General features: G+C 54.4%; 1 protein-coding gene across 1 annotated transcript in view; it reads right to left on the bottom strand.

Annotated features, from left to right (window-relative positions):
• The window catches only part of HDAC7 (histone deacetylase 7), a 38,453-nt gene that overhangs the window by 14,266 nt on the left and 4,605 nt on the right, over window positions 1-19,582 (bottom strand). The window contains exons 2-7 of the mRNA XM_011936274.1: window positions 5,467-5,517; window positions 1,991-2,178; window positions 1,768-1,858; window positions 1,309-1,420; window positions 616-731; window positions 244-369 (exon numbers count right to left, since the gene is read on the bottom strand). Of these exons, the coding sequence (XP_011791664.1) occupies window positions 244-369; window positions 616-731; window positions 1,309-1,420; window positions 1,768-1,858; window positions 1,991-2,131 (586 nt within the window). The 5' untranslated portion in view covers window positions 2,132-2,178; window positions 5,467-5,517. The remainder of the gene's footprint in view (window positions 1-243; window positions 370-615; window positions 732-1,308; window positions 1,421-1,767; window positions 1,859-1,990; window positions 2,179-5,466; window positions 5,518-19,582) is intronic.

The raw sequence follows: 19,582 nt of genomic DNA, 5'->3' as shown, positions 1-19,582 counted from the left end.
ACAGAACCTCTGCACAATTTTTTGAAGGGTGTCCCCTTTTCTGGGAGATGTCACCTTAGCTAACAGAGCAGGGACTGGGTTTCAGCGCCAACTCCCGTGCTTCGGCAAGTGTGTGGGACACCCCCATACAACCATGCATGGCAGTCCTAAGGAGGGGACCCCTGTCTAGGTGGGGCCTGACCCAAAGGGACAAGACCAGCCAGGTTTGAGGATGGCAACTGCACCCGCTGAGCCAGCCCTCACCTCCGAGGGTCTCTGCAGGCCGCCGCCGGAGGCTGGGGGGCGCACTTTCCTTTCGGAGCAGTGGATTCTTCCTCCGCTCCAGGGACTTCTTGGGCTTATAGCGCAGCTTCAGGTTGGGCTCAGAGACTGCAGGGAGCACCAGCGTCACTCAGGTCCCCCCAACCCTTCTTTTTCCACCCTTTAGTCCCTCAGTCCCAGTCATCTCTATCAGTCAAGGAAAGAGAAGGCAGAACCAGAAAGAAGATCCTAGCCTACCGACGATCCCCTGGCCTGGCCCAGTCCAGCCCGCCCACCCCTGCACGCTCCTCCCCTACGTCCAAGGCCCTTCCCCCTTCCTTTGCCTGGAAGGTCCCGCCTGTTTGTCCAGCTCACCTGTCTTGCGCAGAGGGAAGTGCTCTGGGGGGTCACTGGGCAGGCTGGGAACAGGAGGCAAAAAGCTGCTGAGCATGGAGCGGGCGGCTCCTTCCGTCTCCAGGGGCTCCAGGGTTCTACAAAATGAGTGCCAAGGCTGCTTCAGAGTGGTGGGGACACTGCACAGGCACCATCCTGAGCACCAGCCCTGGGACCTGTGGGGCTGGGCAAGGTGGGGCTGGTAGGAATGGGGACCATCTCCAGGTGGGCAGCAGTGGGCCACCTGTCCTCTCCAGCAGCTACAGTGCAGAGCTCTGACCTAGGCATAGAAGCCAGGTGCTTGGTGCGTAGGTGAAGAGCCCACTGGGGGCTCTGTCACCTGCACTAGGAACCTGCTCTGGGAACCAGGACATTTTTGTGCTCAGGGAAAATATGAAGAGAGAAGGGGCTCACGTGCAAGAAAAAAGCCAGTAGGGTGTGTGTATGCGTATGTGAAGGGCCTCGGGTGGGGTGGGAGTGGGGAGAGAATTTAAAGAGAGAAGAGGGCACGTATCAGTTGAGAGAGGGGCTTGGGGGCATTATGTTTAGAAGAAGGTTAAGGACTGGTTGTGGCAGCTGGGGAGGAAGGAGGCGTGTGTGTGTGTTCATGGCTAACACGAGGGTGGGGGTGGAGGCTGCATGTGGGGTCAGGAGGGCAGGTGAGGAGGGTGTTACCTGTAGGGAATGCCGGGGCTGTTGGAATGGACTGTTCTCTCTAGGGCCGCCTGCTGTTTTTTCAGAATCACCTCCGCCAGCTTCTGCTTGACCACGCTGCTGGCTACAGCACCTGTAGGGGCAGAGTCACGAAGCGGCTGGAGGTGGGTGGACAGGCAGCCTCATGACACTCCCTGGCCACTGCCCTGTCCCCATCCTCAGTAGGAGGCATCCCAGGGACTCCCCGGGCAAGAGCCAAGCCCGAGGTCCTACCCCTCCCTGAAGCCTCCAGACACTCCCCACCCGACCCCACATCCCACACACATTCACAGGCAGAGCCCAGGCAAGCAGAGGGAAAGCCTCGGCTCAGCTGGCTGCACCCCTCCCACCTCACCCCTCACAAGCTACAGAGGCAGCCACAGGCACCCGGCTGGTGGGGCTGGGCTGGGCTGGGCTGGGCTGGGGCGGCCTCCTCCTTACTTCGCTTGCTCTTGTCCTTGTGGAGAAGCTGCCGTAACTCTTGTTCCTGCGGTCCCACCTGCAATTCGGGCATCGGTGTGTCCATGGAGAGCTGTGGGCAGGGCCGGCAGCCCAGAAAGGGACAAGAAGTTGAGGACTGAGACTGGGGTCTAGGGAGGCTGAAGGCGGGGAGGCTGGGGACCAAGCTCAAGGTGGCCCCACATGCAGGGAGCTCCATCTTTACCCTCATGGGCTCCACCGAGCGCTGCTGCTGCAGGCCTGCTAGGAAGAGGTGGTGGTGCAGGCGCTGGGGACGCTGCAGGGCCAGCAATGTGGGCTCTGGTGGGGGCTCCACTGGGGGCCGCTGGCCCACCCGCAGGTCCATGGGCTGGGGCTGAGGGCCTGGTGTGTCTGCACAGGGCCTGGGGCAGCCTGGGGACAGAGAGAGGGAGCAGGGTAAGCTGGGAAGTTTCTCCTCGGGTTTCTCCTCCTATAGCCTGGTCCTCCCTCAGCCTCCCTCAGGCTCACTTGACAATGGCAAAACACTCTCGTGGGGGTTTCTCCTCACTTAATCCTGTCATGGTCCTGCAAGGTAGGTGTTATCCATTCCATTTTACTGGTGAGAAAAAAGTCACTGAACTGAACACAGTTACACTGTATCGCTGGTGGTGTTGGAATGGAGCCTTCCGACTTCACCACAGTGCTCTTCCACTGAACATGCTCCTCCCTGGGCCTGGGGCTGAGGGCTACGGTGATCTATGATGGGACACTGTCCTGTGGTGGGACATTCTTGGCCCTGCCTTCTCCCTCCCTTCATTCCTCCCTGGAATCAGAGGATTTGCCCAGCTGCCCTTTAATGAGTTGGGCTCAAAGGAAGCAATCAGGCAGGCAAACAGGCCCACTTTGTTCCGCCTCCAGCCCCAAGCCTCACAGGCCCTCTGGGTCGCCACCCTCCCATGCTCTATCCCCAGTCATGAGATAAAGTGATGCCTCAAGCCGACAGCCAGCCCTGACGAGCCACGTTGGGCCTGCAAAACCCTGTGCCCAGGGTAGGTTCCTCAGCTCACAGGGCCCATGTGCCCTTGGGCCTGCTCCTGGGTGCCTCCACGGCAGCTCTGGGCCTGGCATGGTCAGGATGGCAGGCACGGCTGCCTCTTCTCAAGAATCCTCTGCACCCATGCTAGAAGCACCCTGCCAAGGCTGGGGGTGCAGGGGCTATTTATAACTAGCCACCAGACTAGGGTCCATGCCAGCATAGCCAGCTGGACCAGGCTGGGCTGAGCAGCCAGAGAGGCTGAGACACTGGGAGATGGAGCTGTTGCATCGGGCTTATCCTGGAGAAGGGGAAGTGGGTAGGGTGGGAGCAGGCCGGCCCCATGGGGGGGCACACAAGTGGAGAAGCCTTCCTGGAGAGGTCTCCTTCAGCAATTCCAAAGCTGGGCATCTCCCAGTGGGGCAGCCACAGACTGTCCTCAGGGATTGGGGCTGAGGAGGGCTGGAAAGGCCTGTGGCAAAGCACCAGTCCAGGAGTCAGAAATCATAGCCTCCAGGCCCAAGCCAGCCACTCCTAACCACAATCTTTACATCTACAGCACTTGCGAGTGAACATGTACAAAACCCTCTCACCTCATCAACCCACTGGCCCTGGGGGGTAGTCATTACTATCTCGTTATTCTAAATAAGGATAAGGGAACTGAGTCTCGGAGGTGAAGGGCCCTATCCAAAGTCACCCAGCTAGGGGCAGAGCTAGCATGGGTTCTGGTCCTACCAAGGCAGGTACTCCAGTTTTCCACCAACTTTCAGTAATTCACCTCCCCTCAAGGGGCTTTCTCAGTAAGCAAAGAACAGGGGTTTGCAGTAGGCTGTCATGAAAGGGCATTCACTCTAACATTCCCTGACTGTGACATGAACACAAGACAGGAGCCCAGCAAGGAGGTGCCCGCCATGCCTCCCGAATATCAAGAGGCCCAGAGGGACGGTGATGGCTATGCACCCAGATGCCGCCCGCAGTAGAAAATGCACAGCTTTGATGCCCCACCCCTTGTTCACGGTGCCTCTCAAGAAATCCGGATTCTCATCTGGGTTGAGTCTGGGTTTCGAATACGAAAACACTCCCGCCCCAGGAAGGGTTTCAGTCCTTCCATGTTCTGTGTCCTGGTTTCCCGGGATGACTCCCCTGATTATGCAAGAGGGGCCTGGGGGAACCTCAGGTTCGGTTCGCCACCTGAACCGAAGACCAGTGGCTTCAGCCACACACGGATTGTGAGCAGCCCCCAGCAGCGGCCCTTCCCCTCAAACTCTGCATGGCCACTGCCTCCACAGCAGAAGGGAATACAGGATGGGCTCTGCCTGGAGCCCTGGAAATACTTTTTGGTATTTGCTGTAGCACTCCTGAGGCTCCAGAGTCTGGTCCTAACTTGGCTTCTCTCAACTTGGTCTGCATCTGAACATGAACCCTCCACCTTGGCCATCAGCTTCCACCTGTCACAAATCCACATCTCTTCTGTTCTCTGACCTTTTGTTCACAATGTCCCCCTGCCTGTGCTGTCCTTATCCCTACATTCTACTTTTCCAAATCCTACTCTCTGCTCAAAGCTCAGCTGGAGTCCTCCCTCATCCCTGGACCCAGCCAGCGTCTAGCATCCCTCCCTCTTTTGGACTCCAATCATGTGGCCGTTCCATACCAGGATCAGTGATCTGTGGGCAGGCACCATGTCTGAGTTAAGCTCCATAGGGCGGGGACTTGGTTTCATGCATTGCTTATTATTCCTAGCACCTAGAATAGTACCTACCACATGACAGGCACTCCACAAACATAGAATCAATGAATAAATCGGTGTCTCTCCTAAAATGTCGAGGAAAGTACCCTGGCACAGAGACAGAGCTCATTAATGATTCTTGAACAAACGGATAAACTCATGAATCAGTGTCCTCTCATTGGGCACTGGTCACATTACTGCATTCTACTATTTTTTTTTTCTCTTTGTATTTGTGTTTGCTTCCTCCCTAACCTGCCTGTTAGCTTTTCAACAGCCAGGACTAAAGCAAGGAGGATACCTGGACTCCATTTCTCCCTGCTATATGGAATTACTAGGCATCAGGCTGTGTATCTTGCACTCAGTAGGCCCTCAGTTGCTATTGGCTGCACTGAAGGAAGGGCAGACCGCGCGTCTAGTCCAGACCTGGCCCTATGGGCATGTCCTAAACCAAAGCAGCAGCAGGAAGTCCAGTCCTTCCCCAGGGCAGACTAGCAGCAGAGAAGGCTCGGGCCAGCAGAGGGAGGAGGTGCAGACGGTGAGAGAACACTTCCCTTCCAGCAGAGCAAGGGCTGCCATGCCCACCTTGCAGAGCCGGTGTGAGAACCGAATGAGTCCACACACAAGAACACACCTTGCCTGGTGCCTGACATGGGGCAGGGATCTCAGTATAAATATTAGCTTCTTACTTTCCTTCCTGTTTCACTGCTCCCAGCAAGAACAAGAAGGGCATCCTGTGTTTCCTTTTCCTGTTGTGTTTCCTAGCACTGCGCCCAGCCAGCATCCAGAGCTACCTCTCTTACCCTGGCTCCTCGCCCCTCCCTGGAGCCCCCCACCTCCTGGCTCTCTGGCAGATCAGGCAGCGATCCTGCTTCTCCAACCCCTCAGCTTCTCGCCTTCTTACAGCATTTCCACCCCTCATCTTCCATTTCCTACCATGGGATCCCCTGGGCTTGACTCTTACCTGTGCCAGTGGGGCTGCGATAGTGGGCACCCGGGCTCACCTGGGTCCCATCTGTAGAGAGAAGAGAGACGAAGTGAAAGAGCTGCAGGGAGGGGTGAGGAGAGGGAGCAGGAAGGAAAGAGGGTCAAGCCAGGCCTGCTCCCTGCCACTCCAAGCTTGAGCACGCCAAAGCCTGGGACCTCCACCAGAAGTTAATCAAAATGAGAAGAGCCTACCCCATTCGACTTCTCCAATCCCCCTGCTGGCGAAAAGGGCTCCCAGCTCCCTCTTCCTCAAGTCACTCACTCTAAATGACTTGAGCTCAGACAGAACAAGAACCTAAGGAGGCCTCAGGTCACCCAGCAATGCCCTTAGCCCTCCCTCCTGTGGTCAGATACGATCTTCCCTGAACAGCCAAACCAGGCTCCCATCGCCCGAGGGAAAGAAGAGGGCCGAGAGGTGAGGTGGGGCCAGAGGTGGGAGAGCCCGGCTAGGGGGACGGCCGTGGGGACAGGAGGAGATGGGCAGGAACGGGCCTGGAGAGAGGGAACCTGGCCTGCTCAGAGCCTCCCAAGTGGGAGTGAAAGGAGCAGGAGGGGACACAGAGGTTTCCAGAGCAGGGGAGGGACTGGGTCACGGCCCGGAGGTCAAGTCAGATCTGGTGGGAACTGTGAAGTGGTAAGGGCAGGAGCGCACAGCCGGAGGACCCCGTAGTGCGGACCCTTTTCCTCGCACTGCCCCATCCTATGTCCTGCTGCCTCTGTTTCCTCAGAGAAGGGACCTACTCAGCCTCTTTCCCAGATTATCTGAGACAGAAATCTTTTCTTTTGGAAATGGCTACCTCTCTCAGGCTCCTAAGCCCAACAAGAAAACCTATAGCTGGTCAGATTTTCTGGCCAGCAGCAGAAGGCCCCCAGGGGGCGTGGAGGCCGGCTGGGGTTGGGGAAGACAGAGATGAGTCCTGAGGCCGCCTGTCCGAGACAGACGCCTTTCCTTCCCGCTGTCCAGTGCAGGGTCAAGGGGACAGGAGGCCAGGAGACCCAGAGGCTGCCTGGAGGGGGTACTGGGTGGACACAGAAGCCCTCTGCTGGCCAGACTTGGGGCAAAAGGGGTATTTTTTGAGAAACTGCCAGGGTGCTCCTTTGGTTCTGTGTCACAGAGGCAGCCACAGTTCCTCTTCAGAGCTGAGAAGTGAGAACTTCCTGCAGGCAGGCGCTGCTGGGGGAGGGGGCAGCCTGGGCACAGGGAGACTACCACCCACTGCCCTCAAAACATCCCACGCTTTGGGTGACAAAGTTCAGTCAGAAAATGCTGCTCGACCTATTTAAATTCTGCCCATCCACTGAGGTCCAGCCCAAGTCCATCTCCTTGGGAAGCTCCCCGTGACCTCTCCCCTCCCCCTTTTCCACAGCACTCGCTCTGTGTCTACTGCCTTGACGCTTCATTTATCATGATCTCTGTGGTGCCCTGTGGAAGCCACGGCCATCGGCACCAAACACCTCACCGGGCACATGGCAGGATCTGTTAGTAACTGGCAAATCAAATACAGTGACTCTCTCCTGACAACCTGCCTGAGACACAGCATGCAGATTTCTCAAGGTGGTGGGCCTCAGAGGCAAACTCCCCTCCCCACGACATGGCAACCCCCAATCCCAGGCCTTCTTAGTACCTCTTCTTTCTTCTGCAGGACCTAGTCCTCCCAGAGGTTTCTGGACTGGGCTCCAGGGTGCACTCCCAGAGACTATGTCAGGCTGAGTCCCCTGCCTCCTGGGAATTCTGTCCCACCTCCCCAGTCCCTGCTCAGGGACTGGTCAGAAGCATCCATGCTTGGGAGCAGAGCCAGGTTCTCTGTGCCTTGCTCCCCTGGTAACCACAGATTCTGGACACCATGCACTCTCTGGATAGGAGAAAAATTAATGACCCTGAACTCTGTGGTGTTGGCTACCAGGACCCAAAGGGATGTTTTGTGGTGATAATCCATAATATAAAGTCTGTCCAGAAAAGCTGTGTGCATGTGTGCGTGTATGTTGGCAATGGGGGCCGCTTCCAATAGCAACTCCTGGAAAAAGTTCTGCTTTCCCCCCGCTCCCTGGCCCCGTGCTGAGGGCCATCAAGTTCAGAAGAACCCAGAGCAACAGAGATAAGACCTGGGAACAGCTCTCTTTGTGTCCTACAGAGAGGAAAGGTATCTAATGGCACCCCGTTAGTAGCTGAACTGAAGCCAGAACATGAACATCCTGCATCCCAGTTCTGGCTTGAGTGTGGGGACCTCTTTTCCCATCACTGCCTCTCTCCAAGGGCTGTTACTACTAATTTGGGGTCAGCCTGAAAAAAAAGAAAAAGAGAAGTAAATGGACCCAAGGTACCAGGAATACTATCTAGCACTGGAACCTTCTCCACACGGCTCTCTGCCAGGTTGGAGAACTCTCCTTTTTGGAATCCTGGCTACTCTACCCTTTTCTATCTTCTTTGGAGGCAACTGCAGTCAGACTTAAGAAACAGTTTACTTGGCACTGGGGCACGTGGGCCAGCAAGTTACCTTCTTAAACCAGAACACCTGATTTTACCCAAAAACCTATGGAGCCCCTGTTCCAATGGGTGCACCCCAGCCCTCAGCAACCTCCAGAGTAGATACAAACATAATTCTAAGCACCTGGAACAAACTGACCTCCCTACTGCTCCTACCTTATTGCCTCTGGCTCCAGTCTTGGTCCTCCCTGCCCAGCAGGTATGACTTTGCCTCCTAGATCTGCACAAGGTGGATGAAAACCTGAGCCTTGCCGACCACCTGCTCTCCCAGGAGCTTCCTGTCTTCAGTGGGACAGAAAGGAGCACTGCCACCTAGAATGCCCCCTCCCAATGCCCCCAGGGTCTTTTTTTGTTTGTTTTGAGCTACGGTCTTGTTCTGATGCCCAGGCTGGAGTGCAGTGGTGTGAACAAGGCTCACTGCAGAGTTGACCTCCTGGGTTCAGGCGATTCTCCTGTCTCAGCCTCCCGAGTAGCTGGGACTACAGTATGCACCACCATGCCTGGCTAAATGTTTTTGTTTTGGTTTGTTTTTTTGTAGAGACAAAGTCTTCCCCTGTTGCCCAGGCTGGTCTATAACTCCTGGGCTCAAGCGATCCTCCTCGCTCACCTTCAATGTCTTTGTTGAGGCTGTTCCCACCTCCCTGGACTCTTGATTAGCTGAAAAGGAAGCAGCAGCAAGAAGACCTAGGCCCCGGCAGCAAGAGGAAAGCAGGCAGTGGCAGGAGGCCATAGTCCTGGGTTCAGAGCTGACTCCCTTCACACCCGAGGTTGCTGTCTCTGGTTCTCTTTCCCTGACATAGGCTGGAAAAAGCTTGAGTCTCCATGGTGCAGGCAGAGAAGATGAAGGCTGGTGGTGAAATAGCTTCAGGAAGATCCAAGAATAAATAAACAGGAGAAAGAACACTGTGGTTGCCAGGCATCCCTGACACAGGGTGGGGGCTGAGCACAGAGGATCAGTTCCTTTTCCAGGCTTTAGAGATCATTCAGACCAACACTCTCATTTGATAGAGGAGTTAAGAGAAAGAAGGGGCGAGGTCACAGCCACCCAGCCAGCCAGTGGTCCAGCCAGGCCAGGCCAGACCAGTACAGGGGAAACCCAAAGGTCGACCCCGAATGCAGGTACTACTTCCATGGGAAGTCACTGATCTAGGGGTTGAAAAGATGGAAATACGAGTGAAACCTGGTTCTCACTTTCAAGGAGTTTAGAATACAGCCTGCAGCCTTAAACATATTTGAACAAGTACAATACTTGCAGATACTAAAAAAATTCAGAGAGCCCAAAAGTTGTTAGGATAAGTTTCTCATTCATCCCAGACTCCCTAGAACTTCCCTGGAAGCCACCCTTTCTAACAGCTTCTTGTGTCTCCCTTCCAGAATTCTCTACACTGCTCATGGATTGGCACTGAATGCTTCTTGCTTAGATTTATCCAGAATCCAGCAGGGGGCTCCGAGTGGGCTGGAAGCCTCTGCCACATGAGGTCTGGCAGGCCACAAAATGTGAGGGAATCGAAGGTCTGAAGCACACAGGACATTTGCTTTGCAGTCAGATGGGGCTGGGTTTAAGCCCTGACTCCCTCGGTGACTGGCAAGGCAAGCCAGAAACACAATTTAACCTGCTTAGGCTGCCCCATCTGCAACCAGGAGATAAGAATACCTACTTCGGGCCGGGCGCGGTGGCTCAAGCCTGTAATCCCAGCACTTTGGGAGGCCGAGACGGGCGGATCACGAGGTCAGGAGATCGAGACCATCCTGACTATCACGGTGAAACCTCGTCTCTACTAAAAATACAAAAACTAGCCGGGCGAGGTGGCGGGCGCCTGTAGTCCCAGCTACTCCGGAGGCTGAGGCAGGAGAATGGCGTAAACTCAGGAGGCGGAGCTTGCAGTGAGCTGAGATCCAGCCACTGCACTCCAGTCCGGGTGACAGAGCGAGACTCCGCCTCAAAAAAAAAAAAAAAAAAGAATACCTACTTCAGGCTGGGCGTGGGGGTTCACGCCTATAATCCTAGAACTTTGAGAGGCCAAGACGGGCAGATTACTTGAGGTCAGGAGTTCGAGACCAGCTTGGCCAACATGGTGAAATCCCATCTCTAATAAAAACACAAAAATTAGGCATGGTGGCGGGAGCATGTAGTCCCAGCTACTTGGGAGGCTGAGGCACAAGAATTGCTTGAACCCAGGAGGTGGAGGCTGCAGTGAGCTGAGATTACACCACTGCACTCCAGCCTGGGCGACAGAGCAAGACTGTCTCAAAAACAACAACAACAACAAAACAAAAGAATACCTACTTCAAAGAGGTCACCTGAGATTAGCACTGCTGTCTGTGATGCACCCAGCACATGCGGCGGGTGGGGGGGTGGTTTCCTTCGTGGTAGTTTGCCTGCTGCACTTGTCTGCAGCCTCCTTCCTGGCATCAGCATTTCAGTGTCTCCTCCCAACTCTCCTCCTTCCTCTACCACAGACCATTTTCTCCTGGATGCATGCCCCTGCCCCATCTCGCTCGTTCGCTCTCTCTTTTTTTTTTTGAGATGGAGTCTTGCTCTGTCACCCAGGCTGGAGTGCAGTGGCACAATCTCAGCTCACTGCAACCTCTGCCTCCTGGGTTCAAGCAATTCTCCTCCCTCAGCCTCCCAAGTAGCTGGGACTACAGGCATGAGCCACCAAGCCCAGCTAATTTTTGTATTTTTAGTAGAGACGGTGTTTTGTCATGTTGGCCAGGCTGGTCTCAAACCCCCGTCCTCAGGTGATTTGCCCACCTTGGCTTCCCAAAGTGTTAGGACTACAGGTGTGAGCCACTGTGCCCAGCCCCCTGCCCTAGCTCTTACCGCCAGCCTCTCCCAACTCTTCCCTTTCTCTTTCACCTGAACTTTTGTAAGCGAACACCTTATTATGTGCTAGGAGTTGTTCTAAGTACCTGACATTTGCTAACTGATCTAGTCCTCATGACAAACCTATGAGGTATTTTTTGTTTTATCCCCATTAGGTAAATGAGTACACTGAGGCCCAGCAGTATTAGATAACTTGTCTGAGGCCACAGACAAGTGGTAGAGGTTCAGCTGGGACTTGAGCCCAGGAAATTGGGCTTCAGAATCCACGCTCTCAACCAATACACTCTACCCCTCCTCCCCAGCATTCCCACTCGCCACAGGCCAGCCAGCACAGGACACATGCGGGACCTAGATGGGCATGCAGAAAGATGAAAAAAATCACACAGCCCCATAGAGACCCATGCCAGCAGCAATCCCCAGCCTTGTGCAGGTGAGAGGGCAGAAGCTATGTCATCTTTGGGTACCCATGAAGACAATCCCAAAGAACCATTTGGAGCAACTGTTGACTTTGTAGAAACCAAGCAATGATTTGGGACTGTATGCTGGGAACAGGGGGCTGGCAATGGGTTGGGGTCTTAGAGGACCCTCAGCTCCAACTCCCCTGTTCTCAGTGCCCTGCCATATCCCTTCTCTAGAAGCTCCCAAGTCCCTCTAGGACTCCTCATTAGCGTCCCAAAGCAAGCTCCACCATTTCTCTGTATTGGCAGAGGAGCCAGCTGCCCATGAGGGCAGCGGCTTAACTGCCAGGTGAGCCAGCCAGGATGTCTGTCCACCCAGACGAAGGCCTCCGTCAGTCCGAGGCAAGGGGACAGAGAAGCTCCTGCACACCAAGCAGGAGGCTGGATATAAGGGTGGCGAGGCCAGCCTCCTGCCTCCACAGCGAGCGTGCCTCTTTCTTGCCACCTCGGGGCAGCTGGGGCCCTGAGGCAGCTATTTTTAGCTCTTGACACCTGGGTATTTTGCAGCCGCAGGATGTCCGGTTTGGAGTCTCTTTCTGGGAATCCCACACGCGGCTGTTGTAAACAGCCCCACGCAGCGGCCGCCTGAGCAAGGAGCCAGCGTCGCCCCCCACCCCACCTCCACTTCTGCTGTTTGAGATGAATCAAACAGGAAGCAGATGTAACCATGGCAGCAGCGGCTTGAGCTCCCTGGGGGTGGGAAAGCATCCTCCCTGGTTCTTTGTCCCCCACCCCAGATCCCCAGCTCCACCCTGTGGCGTCTCAAGGATGGAGACCTGGCAGAACCTGAGGCCAGGGAGCTGGGCCATTCTGAGTTGCGTGTGGCTGTCGGTTTCCGGGCCTGGCACTCTCTGGGGACCCTTACTGACCTCTGACAGAGAAAAACAGGGGTCCTCCCAGCCCTGTCCCCCTCCCGGGACCTCTCGGGCCACCACTCAGCCTCCTTGCAAGTCCATTGTGAAGGGGAGGGCATAGCTACTTCCTGGGGTGGCAGACCTGGAGGGCCTGCATCTACTTCCTATTACCCATGGCCTTCGGCTTATAGCCTGGCCTGCCCCTGCACTGCTCTGCCCACTTAGGGAATTCCTGAGCCAGTGGGTTCCCCTAGTCCACACTACCCTAGGATTTCTCAGTTCCGAAAAGCCCTCAAAGACATAAGTTCCACACTCATCCTCACTCCTCTGCTCCAGTATCTCCAGTCCCTGAGATAGGAAGTTCACCATGATGTCTAACCACAATCTGTCCTATCATAAGCAAAACATCCTGAGCAGGCAAGATTTGAGGCCCTATCTGTAACATGGGGATAAGTCGGCCAGTTTCTGCCTTCATCTCTCCCCTTCTCCCCTACCCCTCTGGTGCCCCACTTAGACCAGCTGCTCCCTCTTAGCAGCCAGTGGGAGCCAGTCTTTCTCAAGGGCCAGTGTTTGCCCCAACAGGAAGCACAGTCACTGGCCCAGGCTGCCTCTAGGGGTGGCTTCTTCTCCCCTCTGAGATGTCACACTCATTCCCTTGCCCTCCTTGTCACCCCAGTTCCTGGGCCTTCCTCGGGCTGACCCTGCCCCTCTATGTACCCTACTCCTGCTTTGCCCACTGGTTCTGCCTCTCCCAGCTGCAGGCCGAGAGAGGAGATGCGCGTTCCTCACTCTTCTTACCTGTGCCACCCACAAGGCCACGCAGCCCATTCCCAAGACTGCCAGGGAAATGTTTAAGTTACAATATCAACAATAGTTATATTATTTTAATTAATTAATAATATTAATAATGATCAATCATGTGTTAATGCTTACTGTGTGCTGGCTATTGTCCCAGGCATTTTTGGCGGGGGGAGGACAACCTCCTCCCACTAAGCATTATTTATTTATTTTTTTTTTATTTTTATTTTTTTTGAGATTGAGTCTCACTGTGTCGCCCAGGCTGGAGTACAGTGGCACGATCTCGGCTCACTTCAACCTCTGCCTCCCGGGTTCAACTGATTCTCCTGCCTCAGCCTCCTGAGTCGCTGGGATTACAGGCATGCACCAACACGCCCGGCTAATTTTTGTATATTTAGTAGAGATGGGGTTTCATCCTGTTGATCAGGCTGGTCTCGAACTCCCAACCTCAAGTGATATGCCCGCCTCAGCCTCCCAAAGTGCTGGCATTACAGGCGTGAGCCACCGCACCAGGCCCACACTAAGCATTTTAATTTACTATTGCAAGTAGTCCTCACGACTCTGTAAGGCAGATACTGCTTTGTTTGTTTGTTTTGTTTTGTTTTGTTTTTGAGACAGAGTTTCACTCTGTCACCCAGACTAGAGTGCAGTGGCACGATCTCGGCTGACTGCAACCTCTGCCTCCCGGGTTCAAGTGATTCTCCTGCCTCAGCCTCCCAAATAGCTGGGATTACAGATGCAAGCCACCATGCCCAGCTAATTTTTGTATTTTGGTAGAGATGGGATTTCGTTATGTTGGCCAGGCTGGTCTCAAACTCCTGAACTCACTCAATCCACCCACCTTAGCCTCCTAAAGTTCTGGGATTACAGGCATGAACCACCGCGCCCGGCCTATATACTGTTATTATTCTAATTTTGCAAATGAGGAAACTGAGGCTAAGAGAGGTTCAGAAACTTGCTGAGGTCACACAGATGGTATGTGGAGCTGCTGGGACTCCAGAACCTAAGCTTAGCATCGGTACACTGGCGTGGACTTCCTACTCTGCCTGCCTCCTAGTAGCGGATGAAGTGAGACCACCAAGGGGACAAGGGGATGCAAGACACAGTGAGGTCCTAGGGTATGCTCCCAGTGCCGGTCTGTTCCCACAAAGTGCACTGTGTTCCACCCCTGCCATCCTCCCTTCCTTTTCCATCATCTATTTCCCTTACTTTTTAAATGTACATTTTACCATTTTAAAGTGTACCATTTAAACACTTTACAGTGTTTCCTGTTAGTTGCCTCCAGCAGGGTATAACTAAACAAGCAAACCTCCCAGGGTTGCCACAGAGGATCTAACACTGCGTGAGCTCTCTGGAAACTGTCAAGCCCTCTACAAAATGTGGGTTGCATAACCAGAGCAAGTCACCCTCAGAGTGGGTACTTGGGGGTGAATTCCCTTGGGAGGAAAAGGTCTCCCCCTCTCTCTCTCTCTCTCTCTCTCTCTCTCTCTCTCTCTCTCTCCCTCTCTCTGTGTGTCTCTCTCCTCCCCCTCTCACGTGCAGGCCTTGGGCAGGTGGAAGGGCTGGAAGCACCCACAAGTGCAAAAGGGAGCACCTACCTTCAGGGCCGCTTCCTGGGGACTAGGAACACAGCCACATGGCTATCAGCATCCCTGGATCTGGGGCAGAGGAAGGCAAAAACCACAATGGAGACCCTGGTCTGCACTCAGTAAGAACCAGGCAAACCAACCTGAGGCATCCCGGATGTGAATAGCCACAAGCTGTGAATCCTGACACTCACAGGGATGTCACATTAACATTAATGACAGTAAATACCCTAGAGGTCCCATCCCAGTGGTGCTCTAGAATCCCCCTCCTTTTGCCTATTATTTTGGAAGATGGCAGAAGTCTAGTGGGCAGATTCTCCAGGTGACCTGATTCCCTTTTGAAGTCAGGCTGCCCTTGAGACTTGGTTGAAGGGCTTTTTCCAGATCACAAATACAACTAGGGTGCTCACATAGCCTTCAGGTCACTCAACAGACAGATGCATGGTCCTAGGTACTGATGTGGACAAACCAGCTGTAAGGACAATTTCTGGCCAACTGGGAATTCAGTAAGATGAATATTTACCGTAATGGAAGGTGGAAATCACTGATTGAAAAACCGGTATATGCAGAGTAATCTCATTTTCATAAAAATTACAACACACAAAGACACACAAGGAAATGGAAAGATGTGCAGTGATCTCTGACTGACGGGTCTGTCATATTTTTTATTTTTTAGCTTTTGCTGGTTTGTCTTGTGTGAGTATCCACAATGCACATGGACTGCCTCTGTAATAATTAAGCAGCATATATACGTACATAGACACAGCCCATGGTAGCAAAGTCGAAGTGTGACCTCGGGCTCCCGTGAGAATTAGTCCACAGGGCTTTCATCGCCCCCGTGTCTTCTTGGACCATACATCCTCTGAGGTTCCGTGTTATCTACAACCTAGCGTCCTCTGCCTCTCCTGAATCTCGCCAAGGGCCTAGCACAGGGCTGGGCACAAAGTCAGGACTTACTTAATGAATGCCTTCTGGCTGAATAATGATCATTTCCTGAAAGAAATGCCTCATGCCTCTTCCAGAGCCGCTGTGCTGGGAATACTCACTGCTGACATCACTGACCTGCCCACCCCTCCTCTGTTCTTCATAAGAGCAACAAGGGAAGGGCTAAAATAAAGGTCACCCCGGCAGATGCTGGCAAGGTACTCCACATCGGGGCCATCAGGGCAGCCCCGTCCCAGACCCTCCCCAGGCTGGCACGGCAGCCCCTCTCCAGGGCCAGCTGGCTTCAGGGCCTTGGGGTCCCTCCTCGCCCTGCCTCACTGGGTGAGGCTAGGGGAGGAGTGAACAAGAGAAGCAGGGGTCCACCCTATGACTTCTGGCTACAGCTCTGGCTGTTCCAGGCCCTGATGGGTGGAGGAATCTGGAACAGGGATTTGGCCTGGTTTTTTCTGTGAACTGGGGCTAGGCCCAGTTTCTGTTCTTCGTGTCTGCAACATTCCCTATCCCTGACCTTCAAAAAATATGAACAATAACATTAATAATGATGATGAATATTCAGTGAGCACTGACTTCATACCAGCACGGAGCTAACTTTATTTACATTATCTCCTTTAATCTTGATAACAACTCCATAAAGTTGAAACTGTGATTATTTTCACATTACAGATGAAGAAGTGGAGGCACAGAGCAAAATGTACCCATAATCACACTTGCAGGGGAAACCAAGACTCAGCCAAGGCCATCCCATTCCTCCCTCTGCGTCCTTACAGGATGCTCTCCTGCCAGGCGTTGCCATATATACAGTAGGGTCTAAGGCGATAATTCACATCTGCAGAGTGCTTTAAGCACCAAGTGTTTACATATGCTTAGAGAAAAGCCCCACTTGAAACTAGGAAATCAAGTCTCAGAGCCATCTGCATCCTTACTCAAGATCCCAGACCTTTCGACTTAGATTCAAACTCAGGTCTCTGGCGTCAGAATGGCACATTTCTTCCCTATTATCACACGATGCCCCTGGCTCACACTCAAGGCGGCCCCGGTTGCCACACCTCCTTTAGCGCTGGAATCCGGGGGGCGAAGACTGCGCTCAGTCCCTCGCCCCGTGGGGGTGGGGTGCTGCGCCAGCACCTCCTCAGCGTCTCCGCCGTGACTCACTCCCGGGACCCAGGGGAAGCACAGCCCTGCGCTGCGGGCAAACATCGTCCGCCGCCCGCCCCGCCTCCAGCTCCCCGCCTCCACATTTGCTAACCGAAACAAGGCTGCTGCTATTTTTAACCCTCCAGCTCCCCCTTGCCTGGGGCTCCCCCCTTCACCTCCCCACCCCCCGCCCCAGCCGGGTGCCACCGGCCTGTCATTCTGAGAGCAGTTCTATAACCTGAACGCGCCCGGGAGGGCGCAGCGGACGCCCCGGACGTGCAGGTTTGTGGGGCAAGCAAAACAAGACGGTTACAGCCCAATCGCCGAATTCCCCCACCCCAGACTCTTTCCGAACCTGTCACTCCCCGACTGCCCTGCTCCTCCTGCCATTCTGGGGGCTGGGGTAGAGGAGAATGGGACTTCTGGGCTGGGGTCACCTCAGGAGCCTAAGCTAGGCTCCTTGGAACGGGCCCTGCCAGGGAGGAAGCTGAACTGAAGGGGAATGGAGTTCCCCTGTGGATCCCCAGGGTGAGAGGCTGACCCTATAGGCCCAAAGCTTCTGACCACCAGGGTTTACAATCCCTGCAGGCAACATGGAGGAAAAAGGAAGTGGTGTGGAGACAGGGTGGGGATGGTGAGCTTAGCCCAGGGCCCTCCTCAGGAGGAGAAGTCCCCTCCCCATCCTGCTGTGGGGGCTGTGGAGCTTGGGTGGGGAAGGCCTGGGAGTGGGGAAGAGCACTGAGCAGCCTCCAGAGAGGCCCAGGGTGGAAGACAGCCTTGGCAGTGTGCAGGGGGGAAAGCAGGCCTGGTGTCAGGGCTCCTTTGACACTCAAGAATCTAAGGAAAGGGCCAGGCAACACCTTCCTGCGGCCTGAAGCTCTGGGTTCCCAGGAAAACCTTCCTGGGAGAAGACGTTGGAGGTGAGAGGGGGTGAGGCCTGCTGGTCTAGAGCCGAAACCTGACGCCCCAGTTGCTGATGTGAAAGTTAACCTCCTGAGAGGGGTGAAGCCCTAGAGCTGCAGGTGGACCAGACCGGGGCATTTCCTCCCAGCTGATGTAGAGCCCGCGGCTTGAATCAGCCCCATCTGGCCATCTGGGTCTCAGAGTCTCCCCCAGTTTGGGCAGCAGATTCCAAGGGCCCAGGAGAGACTCTGGAGAGCCCAGCCAAAGGGCCATCTGGGCTCAGGTCTTCCCCGTGTGCCTCTCCTGTCCCAGCCTCCGCCCTCCCTTGAGCCCTGTCCTCTCTTGTCTCGACCCCAGCCCTTCTTTCTGGTTCTGTCCTCTCTTCCAGGGCCCAGGTCCTCTCTAGGCCTTGACCCTCTCTCTTTGGTGATTCCTGAGCCAAGTAAATAAATCCCAGTGGCCACAGAGGCAGCAGGCTAGACCAGAGGGGAGGGACTTGGCACAGCAGTTCCCCAATTGGGGAGATGGCGGAGAAGGGAAGGAGGTGGGAGGAAGGTGAAACAGGAGAGCTCCTGGGGAGATGCGGCCTCCTTCTCAACATTCAGTATGGCCACAGGGCCCTGAACTCAGACCCATGGAAGAAAAAGGGTGCTCCCCAAGCAAGGAAGTGGCCTTGATCTTGGCCTCGTACAGCTCCCCCTTCTGCTCTCCCCTCTGCTAGCCTTTGGGGATGCTTGAGGCGAGGAGGCTGCTATCTCCCATGCCAAGTGAGAGGCTGGCAATTCAGCTCCAACCCTCAGCCATTACTCAACCCAGGGCCTCCACCTGGATCCAGGGAGTTCCCAAGCACGGCTCCAGAGGCTCTGACAGCTCAGTTCCAGCCTGGGGAGGCGAGAGACGGCATCAATGTCACCTTCTTAGGCAGTCCTCCCCTGGCCACCCTATCAAAGGAAGTCCCACCTTGTTATTCTCTATTGCCATACCTCGTTCATTTCCTTCTTAAGGCTTATCACAGTGTGTAACTAGTCACACATACTCATTCCTTTACTTGCCTACTTGTTCTGTTTGTCTTCTCCACGAGAGTGGAAGTTCCCTGAGGTCAGATGTTGTGCCTATGTGTTCACTGAATATCTGTACCCAGTGCCTGGAACATTGCAAGGCTCAGCTAGGATCCAGTGAATGGATGAATTGCTGAATGACTGGCTCAGCAACATGGTTCCCTGGTTGCCAACACTGACCTTTAGGGATGACACTCAACAGTTCCAGGAGTTCTCCAAAAAGGAGGCAGCAGAATGTAGCAGGAAGAACAAGATCAGAAAACAGGAAAGCCAAGACCCCAGAGGAAAGATCAGCCCCAATTAGCACCAGCCCAATCAGGTTCACGTCATCACGAAGTGTAGTTATGAGCACACATGCGCACACACACACAGGGGGTAGATGGGTGAGCACAAAGTCCTGGACAGGTCTTAGAAGCCTTGAGTTTTCTCTTGATTCTTCCTCTTAATGGCCCAGCACCTTAGAGAAACTACATAGCTTCTGTGGGTCTGTTTCCTCAAAAGAAAAAATGTGAAGAGGTTGACCCAGGGCAGTGGTCCTCAAATACAGCCTTGCCGCAGGATCACCTGAAGCACATGTTAAAATCTGGATTCCCAGGCCCCACCCCTCAGATTCTGACTAGTCAATCTGGAATGGGCCTGAGGATCTTAATGTTTTTAGTTCTGAGACAGAGTCTCACTCTATTGCCCAGGCTGGAGTGTGGTGGCGTGATCTCGGCCCACTGCAGCCTCCACCTCCTGGGCTCAAGCAATTCTCCTGCCTCAGCCTCCCAAATAGCTGGGACTACAGGCCTGCGCCACCGTGCCCAGCTAAATTTGTATTTTTAGTAGAGATGGGGTTTTGCCTTGTTAGCCAGGCTCATCTCAAACTCCTGCCTTCAAGTGATCTGCCTGTTTCAGCCTCCCAAAGCCACCGCTTCCAGCCAGGAAATTTTTTTTTTTTTTTAATAGAGTCTTGCTGTCGCCCAGGCTGGAGTGCAATGGCTTGATCTTGGCTCACTGCAACCTCCACCTCTCAGGTTTAAGCAATTCTCCTGCCTCAGCCTCC

Source organism: Colobus angolensis, unplaced genomic scaffold, assembly GCF_000951035.1.
Source record: "Colobus angolensis palliatus isolate OR3802 unplaced genomic scaffold, Cang.pa_1.0 Scaffold151, whole genome shotgun sequence".
In the NCBI taxonomy this organism is placed as follows: Eukaryota; Metazoa; Chordata; class Mammalia; order Primates; family Cercopithecidae; genus Colobus; species Colobus angolensis.
Note: the sequence above shows the minus strand (reverse complement) of the source record. Positions and strands in the feature narration are given on the sequence as shown.